We start from the raw sequence: 16985 nt of genomic DNA, 5'->3' as shown, positions 1-16985 counted from the left end.
TTTTAAAGCTTTCGTCTCTGAAGTAAATATTTTCAGCTTCTACCCCAAACCAACAGTAAGACCCGTGGGATGCAACTTCTCTAACAGTTGTAATGCCTATTTCTAGCCCCTTGATATGAGTGAGCGGCCAGGCCCTGCTCTATAGGGAAAACAATGTGGTGTGACTGTGTGGTATTCTTTGGCTCCCTGACTGCTGGGATACCTTTCTCTTCAGAGCTGTAACACTTAAAAGTATAGCATCATAAATGCAGGGAATAGTGTGACTGTCCATGAGGTGCTATGACCTCACAAATCTCTGCTGGCCTTCGGGGCAGAGGGCAAACACCTTTGCGCCCTCACTTGAATTTGGTCAAAAAATGGGGTGGGATTACTGGATCCCTCCAAGATCAAAGATTGAAAAAAAGTTTTATTTTTAATCACTGCGAACAGTTTACTTGCATTACATTAAAGGTTACAGTAAGAGACAATGCTGTTAAGCATTGTGAAGGGTGTGACGGTTTTGTTTCTTTGGAATTCCTATGGAATTTTTATTTTCTGTTTTCTGTAGAGATCATCTGAAGAGCATTACTCTGACTGTTTTGAGGATCCTGCAGAAGACTCCAGACTCTGGGAACAGTTAGAATACACTTCTTAAGAGTGATTATGCCGGGCGGTGGTGGTGCACACCTTTGATCCCAGCACTTGGGAGGCAGAGGCAGGCGGATTTCTGAGTTCGAGGCCAGCCTGGTCTACAGAGTGAGTTCCAGGACAGCCAAGGCTACACAGAGAAACCCTGTCTCGAAAAACCAAAAAAAAAAAAAGAGTGATTATAAGATTTAATTGTTTACCTAAATATTTCAGTCCCCCAAATAATATTAGGTTGAATAATTTTGAAGCTAATATGTCTAGAATCTCTTTTTTCATTCGTCTACTTATAGAATGAGTTACTCTACCATGTCTAGAGTAGATGTATATCTGAAGCATTAGCCACAATAATATTTGAAAATACATCCCTCCCTTTGTATACACAGATGAAACTGCATAATGTTGACTAATGGCTGTTGACTTCTCAGCCAAAATGTGCAGATCTTGTCTACTGGACCTGGAACCCAAGGACCTGAAAGAATGGGGCAGACTATAGTCTAACGTCTAGACAATCTCACTTTTGTTTTGGTATTCTTTTAGATGTGAATATAACAAAAAAATCAATGATCCAAGGAAGGTTATTTGAACTCAGCAAAACATAATTTAAAAAAATGTAAATAAACATTAGTAAGCACATCCTAAATATTACCAGAGTAGTCGTTTTCCAAAAACTTTCTGAGGACAGACAAACTTAAACATAATTGCTTGGCATGTACTAATAGATTATATCTGGGAAAGCATGAAAACAAGGCAGAAAGCCATATACAGGTTCAGGGTCCACTGACCAGGTATATTCTGAGATCCAACAAGAATAAACATGTCTGCTGGGCGGTAGTGGCGCATGCCTTTAATCCCAGCACTTGGGAGGCAGAGGCAGGCAGATTTCTAAGTTCGAGGCCAGCCTGGTCTAGAGAATGAGTTCCAGGACAGCCAGAGCTATACAGAGAAACCCTGTCTTGAAAAGCAAAAAAAAAAAAAAAAAAAAAAAAAAAAATGTCTTATAAATTGAATGTAAAAGTTTGTCACAGGAGGCATGAAATCAAGTCCAAGAACAATCCAGGAAACAAAATTCAGTTGAGATGAAAGGCCCTCTGTCCTTTCTCCTGAAGTCTTTCTTACCATTCCTTAAGGCATTGTTCACCATGTGTCATTCTTTTTTTTCATGTGTTCCAACATGTGGAGAGCCGTTCCAAGTGTGAGCGGTCTCATAAGCAAGCCCTCATTTGGCTAAGCTTGCTGCCATTGGTTGCTTCCGCATCTGGTGACCAATCTGCTTTTGCCACGTAGCCCATTGGGATTGGCTAAGCTTGGGAGTACTCAACGGCCGAGGGTGGGCCAGAAGGCGGAGCTTAAGTAATGGCTCAAGAGAGGCAGGAGAGGAGAAGCCAGAAGTAGGAGAAGCAGGCAAGAGGAGCAGGAGGTAGAAGCAGGAGGGAGAAACATTGTTAAAAGGTTCCTGAAATAAACTGCTGTCGAAGCGGATGCGACACCAACGAAAGGCAATGACTTGTTTTCCCAGTGGAGGAAACTGCAATGAGCTATAACTTGTCAGTTTACAAACGAAAACTCTAGTGGGAATAAGTAGCTTTCTTTTTCTTAACTATACAGAGTTTCTAGTTGTGTTTTTAGAAAAAGTGACTCAAGTGCTTGTAGAATGACCAAAGCTAAGCTATTGGATCTGGTACACTGGAGGGCTTCTGGGAGTCCCGCTTGGTGTCTAATAATAAAGACACAACAAGGCGATATCTGTGAAGTCTAAGGCTGTTGGATTGTTTTCTGGGGCAGTCCATCAGCTAGCCCACCACACTCAACCAGACTTCCCTGAAACCGGGTCTTTCCATGGGGGTCTGTCTCTCTGCTCTACTTCTCTGCCCTGTGCCCTTTCTGCTTCCATCTCCCTGCCTTTCTCTTCCTCTCTCCTCCCCTGCTCCACCCACCAGTTCTTTATTCCTCAAATGCCACACTTCTTTCTCAAACAAACAAAATCTAACTAGCATAGTGGGAGAGATTCTTCCCCACCAAGGCTGCTCGCCTGGCTTTTTAGGCAGGTGAGGTAGCTACACATATTTACATATCCTGGCACCTATAGCTTAGCAATTAATAATAGGGAAAACAAGGACACACCTTCATAGCCAGGTGATACAATTTGTGTGAGGGTAGATTACCCCAGCATTGGACTCGGATTACCTGAGGTTAAATATTGTTTTGTGCTGCCACAATAGAGAGAGAATCTCTCCAAGATCCTAAGCCTTACAGCCTCTCCGGGAAGACTGACACCCAGCTAGCTAACCTCCAGTTACTTTATTCAAACATCATACATGGTTAATAGGGGCTGGGGAAGGTTCCAGCTACCAAAGTTATCTTGCCCTTGCTGCCCATAAGAGCAAACCACACATACAAAATTCAGTCCCTTTTGACCGTGGCTAGCCAGAATCAAAAGTTAAGATCTCCAGATTTGCCAGACATAAAAGCTTTCCTATACATATTACCAAAGTTAACATATAAGAAAATTAGTTTTGTCAGAGTCCAAAATCGATGAAGGAAGATCCCAAACTCAGATAATATGAAAAAACAAAGAGCACTTATTCTGCCGAAATAACCAGCATGTGGGGTCAACCATTCTTTGAAATGGTGACCCTGACAAACACACACAGGCCTTCCTATAGGGGACTGAGCAAACTCTCTAGAAGGTTTAGGTAATCTAAAATTTCATTGGTAGGTGCTAGCGGGTCACGGGTGGTCTACATTCCTAGGTCATGAGCCTTCAGTCATATGATTAAATAGCGCTATCCGGCTCAGATGGCCCATTCTGAGATAAGATATTTCCCCATTTTTGTGGTTATCCCCAGGGTGTTCTTTGGGAGGGGATTGTATGACTTTTTTTTCCCCTGGATTTTATGGTCTGTTTCTAGAGTTGGTGTCTTATGACTTAGTTTCTGGGACTCATGGTATATTCCTGAAGCTGGTGCCTTATGGATTTTTTTTTTTTTAAATCAGACCTAGTCCTTAAAATGGAGACAAATGGGCTTTATATTGTCCTTTCAGTTTATTAAGGTATGTGATCCTAAATAAACTAGAAAGTCTTTGTGGCCTAATGCTGACATTTTGTTTGTGTTTTGTTTCATGGTTTAAGAAGCAATTTTTCTTTCAGGGATTGATTGTCTTAGTTGGGGGTTTCTGTTGCCATCATAAAACACCATGACCAAAAGCAACTTGGGAAGAAAAATGCCTATATCAATTTATAGTTCCCCATCACACTCCATTATTAATGGAAGTTGGGGCAAAAACAAAAATAGTACAGGATCCTGGAGGCAGGAACTGATGCAGAAGCCATGGAGAAGTAATGCTTATGGACTTGGTTTCATGTCTTGCCCAGCCTGTTTTATTATAGCACCAGCCTAGGGGATAGCACTGCCTACAATAAACTTGGACCTCCTATATCAGTCATCAAGACAATCACACACCCTTACCTATAGACCAAACTGGGGGGATTGTTTTCTCAATTAAATTTTCCTCTTCCCAAATGATTTTAGCTTGCATTAAATTGACATAAAACTAGCTAAGCACAATGACCCAGAAAGATTCAGAGGGCCCTATTGGGTATCTGCTGATGTTGTCATGTGACTGGGGAGATAGAGGACATACAATGGCTGTCACTCTGCAAATGCTGCAAGTGGAACACATCACTTACATTCCTACATTTCAAATGGTTTCAGCCAACATGTATAAAAATCTAAGTTAATCAGAGGAACCAGGGTAGTAGTTTACCAGCATGAGTGCCCATCATGGACATTGTCATTGGGTATTTCTTTGGAAAAAAAAATCGGATCCTCATTTGTAAACAGAATTTGTGGTGATGGAAAAATATTGGGTTTTCTGTAGATTGTCCATGAAGATTCAACCACAGAATCAACTTGGAGGATTCTAGGTGAGAAATGGTCTTGAGGATATTATGTTAATAATTTTATTTCTTTGTTTCCCCATTTTATTCTTGTTGGGTACTTCAAAATTCTTACATTACTGAACTGGATGATTGAAGGTGTTAAATTAGAGAAGTTTCTTGCCAGTAGGACAACAAGATTTTAATTTATTATTATCTGAATTAAATTGTCATTTAGTTTGCTGTCATTAAGCAGCAGTAGGTACTCTGTAGCCCACATACACTTGTAAAAGTTCCTCACAATTTCTTACAAGGAAGGTAATAACTGAGAAGTGAAGAGAAGAAATAAGATGAAAGTCCTTACAAACCCTTGGCATAGATATTTCTATCTTATTGGCATCTACTGCTATATAATAGAACTATTTTTATACTTATTGGTTAAGTCACATAAAAATGCATTTCTTTTATACACTTATGGAGCAGCATGTGGACTGGACGCAACTATTTGTTGGCTACACTTAAAGTTGCTAATATTAACAACTTTACTGCATCCGGGTAGCATGACTTAAGACGGCCACATGTAGTTGTTTTAATGAGGATGCCTCCCATAGGTTGTTCGTGTGCTTGAATATTTGGTTCCCAGTGTGTGTCCCTGTTTGGAAGACTTAGAGACCTATACATAGCCTTACTGAAGAATGTATATCACTGTATGTGGGCTTTGAGGTTTCAAAGCCTATAGTCTTCTTCAGTGTTCTATCTCAGTTTTCCGATTGTGGTTCAAGATGTGAACTGTCAGTTTGCTGCTACAACTGCCATGCTGCCTGCCTGATATCATACTGCCCTATTCTGATAGTGATGGACTCTCATCCCGCTAGAACGGGTGTTCTTAATCTGTGGGTCATGACCCCTATGGCAAACCTCCATCTCCATTATTACAATTCATAACAGTAGCATAATTACCATTATAAAGTCGTAAGAGTCACCACAACATGAGAAACTGTATTAAAGGGTCACAGCATTAGGAAGGTTAAGAACTATTGCTTTAGGACCATAAGCCCAAATAAGCCCTTTATTTACTAGTTACATTGGTCGGGGAGTTATATTAAAGCAATAGAAAATTAATGAATATACCACACTCATATGGTTGTTTTTGGTACTGGCTGTTACAAAACCAACTTTCTCATCTTCCAGTACTCCAACCAGGCTTCCTCCCTCCGTGGTCTCAAATCCTTCCCATGAAAACAGAAGCTGAAGTTTGCAGTGGTATTTCTTAGTCGTGGTGAGAAAGAAGACACATCCAAACATGAGTCACAGTCAAGAGGCAGTCACATGGCAAAGATGTATGCAGAGAGAAGAGGAATTCTTCTAACAGTTTCAACAACTATACAGTCCCCCTTGCCTCTCTAAAGCAAGTATAGTTTCATTTTCTCTAGGTAATTTTCCAAGGAATGATTTAAGGACAGAGGTTCTCAGCCTTCCTAATGCTGTGACCCTTTGATATAATACCTTGTGTTGGGGTGATCCCTGAACAATAAAAAATTTTTTGCAACTTCATCACTGTCATTTTGCTACTTTTATTAATAAAATGTAAATAAATGTAAATGTAAATATAAATAGCTGTGTTCTCTGATGGTCAGAGAACATCATTGAAGATCTCAATGAAAGGATGGTCTTATAAATAACTTTAGGCTCAAATACACTTTAAAATAATTTTGACCTATGGAAAACATATATTGGGAGTAAAAATTGGACAAACTAAATGCTCATGTTTGCGAAAAGTCTACTGTCAACAGAAATAATTTACTTTTTGCTATCTCAAGCTTCTCTTTGCCAAGTGAAATTTGGCCTAACTCAGCCAATTCAGTAATCTTTCACTTTCTTTGAGGGCAACCATTCCGATGACTTAGTTAATCTCACTTTTCACTTCTGTTCCTCTTTTTCCAGGGAGGACGTCTGACTCTCAGAAGTCAGTAGTTCTATGGAATCTACTCTCCATGTGTTACTTGGCCAGCAGCTGTCCTCTGCAAGCCTTGAGTGTATCAGGAAAGCAAGTGTTATAGAGATTCCATGGGGCTGGGATGTGTTCATATCAAAAGGATCTTCATATCAAAGAAGGTTCAAAATATTAAAAGCAGAAGATAGTAGACTTCCAGACACCATGTGGCTACATTACTTCCTCTGCTTAGAATACACTCAGTTGCACCTTACCTATAAAACTATATTTCCATGAACAATTAGCTTTAAAAAATTACTCTTTCAAGAAATAACTAAAGCTTTCAGTGTATTTATACATGTGTCCATATTTAGGACCCTGTGCCGACCTGTAGTTTATATAAATAATCTTTCATCAGTCTTTTCTGATGTTGCTTTTCTATAGGTGGTACTGTTTTACAGACATATGTCTCTCATGAATCAAAGACGCATGTATGCCATTTTCCTCTTAGGGGATGTTAACATGCCTCTTCTAACCTCCTTCCAGTAGGAGTATATGTAAAGAAAGCCCTCTTCCTCCTGGTATAAAACAAGAGGAAGAATATGGAATGAATTTGTCTGCTTCCTTGATCATTGGCCCTATCTCAAAGACTGAAGCCAAGGAATACATTTATCAAGGGAGTGACCCAGTCACTTAAAGTGTAGACTCTCAGGAGTTACGGGGCCCTGGCACACATTCTTCTGAGACAGTTATTGTGGAACACTCTCTTACTGTTTGAATGGATAGCCCAAGAATGCAACTCAGGCCTTTATCACTGAGGTATAGAGTTCATTTTCTTCAGTGTGTTATCAATAGGTTCTGAGAAAGTTTGAACTAGAAGAAGACTACAGCAATATAAGAAAGCTCTGAAGACATTCCTTCAGAAACATCTTTTGAGAAGGGCTTCAAAGTGCCCTCACAGGCGTTTAGCCTCCCACGACTGTCTGTGTAAGGGCAGGACTAACTTTCAGGCCTCCTAACTTTTAGTCTATAATGAAACTTACGATGCAAAAGTAAATTTGAGATCTCTCTGCAGAGGAGGAGAGATTCTCTTTCTTTTATGAATTGATCATTACAATAGCATGTGCATAAGTCATCTTTATTTCAAAAAGCATATTAATTGCTCTAATTTTTGACAGTATTAAAAACACAGGTAACCAATGACAGTAGCTGAAATTACAGTTAACCGAATTTTTTGAGAATACAGATCCTTCAAAATGTAACACAGGATGAAATTTATGATTGAACTAAATTTTTAGCAAAAGTATGCAATTTTGTTTCCACTCTATAATAAAAAAAACATAAAATGAATAAATTCCCATCTTTCCCCTAAATCAAGAAGCTACACCAAGAATGCTGAGATGTTATAGATATTTTAAAGATAATCCAAAGACCGTAGAAGTTGATAAACAGTACCAATGAGTATTCTTCAGATGAAAACCCACTGAGATTTTACAGCTTTCCTGGGTGAAGTTATATGTACCATCACCCTTATCATTCTATATTTTAAAAAGAAAACAAACTAGAAAATTTTGATTTCTCAAGAATATGAAACTATTTACTGTGTTATCGATACTGTAAGAAATTCTGCAGCAATGTTGGTAATTGGAGCTGAGGGATAAGATGCAACCTTTGTCTTCCTATGTAGTTGCGGATGCAGAGTCGGCACAGTTGGCAAAGAGAGCTTGGCGTAGCTACAAGACACGAATATGTTTATTAAAAACAAAATTAGTGTTTACACATGGTAAGACATAGTACCTAAAAGCATAAAAAAGAATTAAATTTGGCTGATGACAAATATCTTTTATTATTTATATTGCCTTTGTTTAAGAAATCTTGAGATATATTTCATGAGATCTTATGACTGAGAAATGTCCCGTACATGTTCTTTAAAGCCTTAAAGCATCACAGTACTGTGGCTCTGCAGTTAAGAGCTCTTGCTGCTCCTACAGAGAACTTGGCTTTAGTTCCCACCACCCACATGATAGCTGACAACCATCCTTAACTCCAACTCTAGGGTATCTGGTGCCCTCTTCTGGCTTCTGTAGGCACCAGGCATTCAACATTCTTGAATGTATACAGGTGAAACACGCAACATACAAATAAGTAATAAAAGACATAATTATCTTAAGACTGTCAAATTATTGTTTCATTGAAATTTTCAGAACAAATTCTGATCTTTAATGATATCTTAAACCAAAAGAACTAAGATATATACCAAAAAGCGAAATTTTAAATTATAATTATATTTCTGAACTAAGGTCTACAAATTTTGTTTAAGAGAGAAAAAGTCTTAAAGGTAAAAATATTTCCTACAGAACATGCACCGTGTCTTGTAAAATGGAGCATGGACGGGTTGGGGATGGAGCACAGTTGGGTAGGCAGCTTACTAGAGTATATGGAGATCCAGTTTGAGCCACAGCACTGAATAAACTAGGCATGGTGACACATGTCTCTAACCCCAGTCCTAGAGAGGCAGAGCATTAGAAAAGTTGCAGGCCAGCCTGAGATACAGGAAATTCTGCTCCCCACTCCCTCCAAAAAATAGCAACAAGGGAGGGAGTGGTTGGAGAGGTATTCAGGTGCCTGTAAATGTGGCTCGTTGGTAGAGAACAGCCCTAGCATGTACTGCTGTATTGTGTATTAGACCTAGGGCTCAATAACCCAGTACTCAAATATTTTTTAAAATAGTACATGTAAGTAAATATTGTATCAGAAAACTATACATTATACATTGTTGAAACAAATCTAACATATCTTACTAAAGAAATATAAATATTTAGATACAATAAAAAATCCTAAAATTATATTTTCCTTACATAGGACCTGATTTGAGTTTTTTTCCCCCTCAATAAGTAATTGGAATTTCATGCCATTGTTACTTTGTACATTAACAAAGCACTTTTTACTTTCATCTATTTTGGGGAAGTATATTTTTTTCATTCATAAGCATTCCCATATTTTCTTCTTACCTTCATGTTGAAGAAGTATTCTTTCTACAGCACTGTTAGATGTAGCCAAGTCGACAGGCCGCAAAAGTTCTGTGTTCTTAGCATTGATGTCCGCTCCAAATTCTAGCAGTAAGTTCACAATTTCGGTACTGGGTTGTTGAGCAGCAGCATGCAGCGGTGTGTCCCAGTATTTGCCTTTGTGCACATCAGCACCTGTATGTGAACAGGAAGGGATGATCAAAAGGAGATCATTACATGAGGAGTATCCTCTGTGGGGAAAAGAGTGCGACAATGTGGAGAAGGGCACATAAAGGACTTACTGATAATATATCGTACTTTCTTCATATATTTCATAAATTTTGCATACATAAATTGTTAAACTTGGTATCTCTGGAGATGCAGTATATACATTAGTTATTTTCAAATATTTCTGATCAGAAGAAAAGAGATTTATAATTTTGAATAAGAATCTTATTTATATACCATTACTGTTTGTGTGTGTGCTTAAGATGTCTGTGCAGGTGTGTTGGCCATAGTGTACATGTTTTGGCCAGGGACAAGTTCAAGGAGTCAGTTCTCTCCCTCCATCTTCACATGGTCTCCAGGGATGAAACTCAGATCACAAGGCTTGCAAGGCAAAGTGCCTTTATCTACTGAGCCATCTCACCAGCCTAAAGTCATGGTAAAGTTCACACATATTTTATTTTTCATCACAGGTATTAGCTCTTAAAGTTATTCAAAATAATATTACTTTCAGTATTTTTCATTTAAGGGATGAAAACTCATGGGTTTCTTTGAAAACTCATGAATACAGATATAATGAGTCATTTGGGTAAAATGTATATAGATACACCTGTCGGTTTTTGCCTGTGTTGTTTCAGCTAGTACACATGTAAAGACAATAGACTTCTGTAGTGGAAAAACACTTTAAGGATATCTTCATAAAAAGCCAAACTTGTGAAAATGTTTTCCTTAAGAGACATAAGCCTAGAGAGCTGCCTCAGTGGTTAAGAGCACTCACTGTTCCTCCAAAGGACCAGAGTTCAATTCCTAGCACCCATGGGCAGCCCAAACCTGTCTGAAGCCATCTTCTGGTGTGCAGATATATAAGCATAAAAAAGTAACCAGTTAACCAACCAACCAACCAACTAACTAACTAACCAACGAACTAACCAAATAAATAAATAAATAAATAAATAAATAAATAAATAAATCTTTTAAAAAACCATAAGCTTACACATACAAAATTCTCTGTTGCCTGCTTACTCATTTTAGCACAATTCTGGCATACAGGACTCAAGCCCTGTAATGAGCAGATAATATTTAACACTACAAAAATATAATAATATCATTGTCTAGTATATAGTCAGAAACCAGAAATGTCTACTAATAAAAATCATACATTTTTTGACAGTTTGTAAAATTATAGATACCAACAGGAATCAGTTTACCTTGAATTACTCCATAGCTCTCTTGCTACTTTCAACTTTCAGTAGAAATGATAGCTTTCAGTATTTTTAAACAAATATAAAACGTTAGTGGAGAAATATTTCTTGGGCGAATTTTCCTAAACAAGTCATAAACTTCATTAGATGTATCAGCTTATGAAAATAGCAACCAATTAACCATTGCAAACAGCAATCTTTCAATGTCCTTTAACATATGTTAAAAGTGGTGAAAAAATATTCCTAGCAAAATGAAGAAGGGTGACAAAGCATATACTGTATGGATTATACTAAATTTATGGTCAATCTGTCTAGAAATAACAATCTATCAATATTAGCAGAACTCATGTTTAAGCCTTTATGTGCAATTGAATAAAATAGAGAATTTAAGTCCAGCTTATAAGACTTGCCTTTGTGTTCCTTAGGTCGGCTAAGATCATGTGAGTAGCACATAATGGGCCTGCTAAAATCACAGGTCTGAGTATGCCAGAAGGAAATGATAGTCACAACCAAATAAGCAGCATAAGAGCACAGTGTTCAATTCATGTATATTCTAAGTATCTACCACGTAACAGAGGCATTCTTCTAGGGAAAACGGATGATGAGGGGAGGTCAAACTATCTCGAAGGGGCTCTCACTTCTACTGCAGGGAGGCCACTGTGGTGGCTATTTCTGGTTGTCAACTTGACAATATCTGGAAGGAACTACAATCCTGAATTGGAGGGCACACCTGTGATCCAGATCTTGAGGCTAGAAGACACAAGTTTCTGACTTGCATTTGACATGGAGATCTTGAGGTATAGCAGCCATGAAAAGCTTAGGTCTAGGGAAGGTAGTACACACCTTTAATACCAGGAGACAGAGACAAGGAGATCTCTGAGTTCAAGGTCATCCTGAGACAAAGCAAGTGCCAGATTCCTGGTGTGGTCGTATATACCTTAATCTGGGCCACACCTTCTGCTAGAGGCCTACTTGGGGAAATTGGAAGAAGGAAGATTCAACTTTCTTCAACTGCTTGCCTTTACTTGCCAGCACATCTGTTGGAACCTACTTCTATAGAAGACCAACTGAAACAAATTAGCCTCATGGGAATGAGAAACTGATATAGAGGCATTCCATAAGTTCTATAACTTTAGAGAACTCTGACTAATTCAGCCACCAAAGTATGAATGGATTAGGATTATTTCTCATGGAGCAAAAGCTGAACTTTGAGGAACTTAGTCACTTGATATATGTGGAGAAGGCAGTAGGCCTTTCCTAGTAACAAGACAGAACGTACAAAGTCTGGGACAGCCCATGAGTTTTTATGGTTGGTAGGTGTGATGGTTTGTATATGCTCAGAGTGGTACTATTAGGTGTGGCTCTATTGGAGTCGGTATGTCACTGTGGGTGTGGGCTTTAAGACCCTCCTCTAGCCTGGAAGTTAGTATTCTGCTAGCAGCCTTCAGATGAAGATGTAAAATTCTCAGCTCCTCCTGCACCATGCCTCACTGAATGCTGCCATGTTCCTGCCTTGATGATAATGGACTGAATCTCTGAGCTTATAAGCCAGCCCCAATTAAATGTTGTTCTTGTAAGAGTTGTCTTGGTCATGGTATCTGTTAACAGCAATAAAACCTAAACCAAGACAGTAGGCAATAAAGTTATTCAAGTACTTAGAATCTCTAAACTTTTGTGGGGTTTGCTTACATATTTAGCAACATTATATTCAGTCTGGAGAATCTTAATTTCATGACTGCTTACAAGGAAAGGCTTTTCCACTCAATTATGTAACAAATGTGTTCTGATTACTCAGCTGCAGCTCATAAAGAATGTATATTCATCTATGAGCTTTGACATATTCTCATGAAGTCTGAGGTTCCTTATTAGACTGTATGTGAATAAGTGAGAATGCTTATAGTAAGAAGCTTTTAGCAATGAGATGTGATTTTCAAAGAAGCTTAGTTAGATAAACAGATAATTATCTACATGTACGGATAAAATGGAAAAGTACCAGCATAAAGAAGCTTCCTGACACAATGGAACTGCTGTGACATACAAGCTACATAAAGAGGAGTTCCCAGGTGAGGAATGTCTTGGTCAACATCTATGCCCCAGGCTATCAAAATGTCGAGACATTCATGGTGACCTGCGATGCAAAGGAAAGACAGCTTTAGTTTTTGTTGATGCTCTCCACTTAAACACATACCTCCCCTCACCCATCTTTCCCACAGAAGTAGAATTCATAGAAAGACAAATAGGCATATTCATTTTCCAGAGATATTTTCCCTTTTAAACTCAACCTCACCCCGTAACTAACCTTTACTGGCAGCCTCATGTGTTGGAGATGGAAAACAGGACTCCAGTTGGGCTTTGGCGCCATATTCCAAAAGGAGTTCTGCACAGCTTGGGCTGCCTTGTGAGCAAGCATTGAACAAGGGAGTCACGCCATCTATTGTGATTGCATTTGCCTAAACAAAACCCAAAATCTGAGAATGAGATTTGAAAGTTGAGAACTTGTTTAATCACTGCCAAAAGTTCTATGATTTGCCTATTGGGAACTGTGGGGCGTAAGTATGATAATGTGTATTTATTTAATTCATACGCATCAAGGTAAGAAGCTTAAACCTTCAAGAGTTCATAGAAATGTGATGTGGAAGAGGAGTCATAGGAATGGGCACCCAATTATTGAAATGCATTGGAATATAAACAAGATTCAAGTATAGAACACAAATTCAATAGTACGTCAAAAAATAAAAATTAAAAAAATTAAAAAGGGAGAAAGAAACCAGTAATGGTGAAGGAAATGATAGGTCACATGATATTTAAATATGGCATATTGGTTGTATTCTGAGATATCATGAGTGTGTGTGTGTGTGTGTGTGTTTGTGTGTGTGTGTATGTGTGTGTATCTTACCTGCCACCTGAGCTAGCCTCCATCTTTCTATATAAGATGTTCTTGAATTCGTTATCCTACCTCCAAAGATACAGCAATACAGGTAGGCAGCAAAACTATTACTTCTGAGAATTTATTTCTAGAGACACTTCAGAAAATAAGCAAAAATACAAGATACAGATGCTCATCTTTTGTTTTTGTTTTTTGATTCACAGAAGCAGAAAATCTAGGGAGCCCCAGTGCACTACTCTACATAATGGCTGGGATTCTTCAGCAGGAAATCCTCAGGAACTGAGGCAGTTCTAGGGCACTGTTTGTTCCTGCATACTGTTGTTTTCCATACTACTGTGAAAAAGGAGAGGAAAACAAACAAAAAAAATCCAAGAACTTGGCTTCTGTTGGTCAACTGATGTGAAATCCTTAATTTACTTTTTAAACTTACATTAGCTCCAGCTTCCAGGAGAGTCCTTGCACATGCCACATGGTCACCCAGGCAGGCCTCATGGAGTGGAGTGACATGGTCTATGGTTACTGCATTTACGTTATAACCCTACAGTGAGAAAGAAGGTACACAATGTCATCCATCCCTGTATATGTCACATCTTGAAAAGACGAAGGGATCTAGTCAACTGGTTTTCAATTTAGCAGTTGAGCCAGTCAGTTGTTGAAACTCTTTAACCTACTGTGATGCCATCTGACTTACGTTCTAGAACTTTCTTTAATTTCAGCTAATCATTAGTCTATCTTCAAGTCAACATTTTAAAGCTTTTCTCCATGTGGTACTTGTATCAGTTGCTTACTTAATGTTCTATATCTCATTTTACTTCTAGTTCTGTCCTAAAGCTTTTTAGAGGAAATATCTAACTGACAGAAGGAGAGCCCTTTCATTCAGGATAAGTTTATGAGGTGTATCCTTGCTGCTTTTGTCCAATGTTCTCAGCTTTGGAAGTATGTGAATGTAGCCGGCTCCTCACTCCAGCCATAGCCCCAGCCACCTGGCCTCCTCTGCATGACAATGTAAGCCCGAGCAAACCTTTCCCCTGAGTGGCTTCTCATAAGATAATTAGTCTCAGTAAGGAGAAATGTAAGTATATCAATTATTTTGCTTTGCCCTGTCACAGGGAATACATGGGTTGAAACATTATATTGTACTCAATAAATATGCACAATCATTAAATGTCAATCAAAATTGATTTTGGAATATTTGAGATGGAAATGTTAGCTACCTTTAATCATTATATATGTATAGTATATACATATTTTAGCACAACATGCCTATAAATATATAATCATTTTAATATACTCCTTTTACAAGCCTGATTGAAGCTTAGGAACCCCATGATTACTATAGCACTGTCACCTAATGATGTCAAGCATTCTGTTACTAGATTTGTTACATGTTTTCTTTAGAGTTTGTTTTCTTAAGGTTTTTCATTTTATAGAATTAAAGACTTTTTATAAACTAGTAACTTGTTTTGATTGTGATTATATGATCAGTGATTATTCTAGATCAGGAAAATAGAGTTTAGTAAATGGATTTATGAATGTGTCACTCAATAGTTATTCATTTAATAGATAAGATTAAGTTATACAGTACGGTTGTCTTCAAAATTAGACTTGTGTTTAAGTTGTGACCCACAGAATAATCATGAACAAATACTTGGAGTTCTAAGTTTTAGGGTGGTCATAAGAGTTAAAAAGAATAAATACTTTTACAGCAATTATTACTATTCCCAGTGGGTAGAAAATAAGAGATTTCATTTCATCTTCTACCTTAATAAACACTTACTGTGCTCATTTAGCTTACATTATGAAACTAAATCATATAAAATTATTAGGATGTAAGTTTCTTTGCCTTCTAGGGAATCATTTGTAATTTACTGTCCATTAGTGATGATTTTACTAAGAAAGTAATACGACGTTTCAAGGCAACAACATCTTCCTAACATAGTACTGAATGTCATAAGCTGTAACATGGGGACACATGGAGCCATAGGCATAGACAGTCACACTGTATCTTTGCTGCTAACAAGTGGAGTTTTTAACCATCCTCATCCTTCCTAAGATCTCAAGTTCCTAGTAAGAAATCTGGTTTGAGGAGATGCTAGCGCCCCCTAGTGTGACCAGATGAACGAAGCATGTGAGAGGGCTCTGCCGGAGGCTCTCCCTCCCCTTGGCCAGCGTATCTGTGGACAGGAGGTACATTGAGAAACACTGTGACTGCCTTCCTCTGAAAGCACTATGTGACCCTCTCCAGAGGATTATCTCTTGAAACCACTGACCTTTTTATACAGGTCCTTCCCCCCGCCCCCCACCATGAAGGGATGAGCAAAACAGTCACATGGCTGTCACAGGACTCCAAGGGAACACCTCGGACACATGGTCATGTTACAGGTGAGAAAATGAAACTCCTTCGGGTAGACTGTGGCTGCCTCAAGTGTCAGAGTTTGTTAGGAAGTCTCCTTTCTCATAGCCATCCGAGGAATTCCTTTTTATGTGACACAGGGAGTTATTAACACCCCAACACTGAGTATGCATTACAGTCAGACAGGAGGTTGAGAATATGCAATGGGCTGATCCAAGCTAAGTTACTTTCTGCTTACAGGAGGAACCCTTGCTTTTCTTTCTCCTTCCACTCACGCTGAAGAAGTAGGCAGGTGTGGAAATAAACACTTTCTGGTGTTCACAAGCAGTTTGTCATAATATTTCATAAATTACCATAATGTAAAATATGCTATTTTCACATCTGATCTGACTACCCCTTTGGAGATAGTATATGACCAAACTAAGTCTATAATTAGCTGTACATATCACACCAAATTAAGTATATTTAGAGTACTTAATAAGTAATACATAAATAAAAACACTAATATCTAAATCCTTATTAATGAGCAAATATCCTATAAGAGAACGTTGAAATAGGAAGACACAGCAATATAACAAGATATCCATGAAGGAATTTCAAATGTAAAACAGAATCTATTGTCTTCTCTGATACAAGCTATAAAGAAAGAACAGTAGTGACACTTAAAGTTTATTACTTTTGGGTGGATTTGATTTGGAGGTGTTCTATGCTCATAGGAAGGAAGCTTATATAAAGTAATAGTTTACTTGTGATAATAATGTCCTCAGAGCAAGAAGACGACCTTGACTTGCAGCTTCATGCAGTGGTGATCGATCTGCCCAGGATCCTGTCCAAAAGAATGATAACAAAATCATGGAGGTCAACGTAAACTCT

The 16985-nt window shown here is 38.3% G+C and overlaps 1 protein-coding gene and 1 long non-coding RNA gene across 6 annotated transcripts in view; one reads left to right on the top strand and one right to left on the bottom strand.

Moving 5' to 3' along the window:
• The first annotated feature begins 1995 nt into the window (after window positions 1–1995).
• On the top strand, window positions 1996–6052 carry LOC116069292. Of its 2 annotated transcripts, none has more exons than XR_004109958.1 (3): window positions 1996–2044; window positions 4507–4552; window positions 5696–6052. It is a non-coding gene; the product is annotated as an uncharacterized LOC116069292 (long non-coding RNA). The 2 variants fall into 2 exon arrangements; XR_004109957.1 differs by having other exon boundaries at window positions 1997–2171.
• Window positions 6053–7559: 1507 nt separating this feature from the next.
• Window positions 7560–16985, bottom strand: part of Asb5 (ankyrin repeat and SOCS box containing 5) — a 40608-nt gene continuing 31182 nt past the window's right edge. For all 4 annotated transcript variants that reach the window (XM_031339823.1, XM_031339826.1, XM_031339824.1 and 1 more), the window contains exons 2-7: window positions 16859–16938; window positions 14190–14297; window positions 13172–13322; window positions 12866–13000; window positions 9449–9640; window positions 7560–8170 (exon numbers count right to left, since the gene is read on the bottom strand). In XM_031339823.1, coding sequence (XP_031195683.1) covers window positions 8043–8170; window positions 9449–9640; window positions 12866–13000; window positions 13172–13322; window positions 14190–14297; window positions 16859–16938 — 794 coding nt within the window. In that variant the 3' untranslated portion in view covers window positions 7560–8042. The remainder of the gene's footprint in view (window positions 8171–9448; window positions 9641–12865; window positions 13001–13171; window positions 13323–14189; window positions 14298–16858; window positions 16939–16985) is intronic.

The sequence above is a fragment of the Mastomys coucha genome, unplaced genomic scaffold (genome assembly GCF_008632895.1).
Source record: "Mastomys coucha isolate ucsf_1 unplaced genomic scaffold, UCSF_Mcou_1 pScaffold22, whole genome shotgun sequence".
Classification (NCBI taxonomy): domain Eukaryota; kingdom Metazoa; phylum Chordata; class Mammalia; order Rodentia; family Muridae; genus Mastomys; species Mastomys coucha.
Note: the sequence above shows the minus strand (reverse complement) of the source record. Positions and strands in the feature narration are given on the sequence as shown.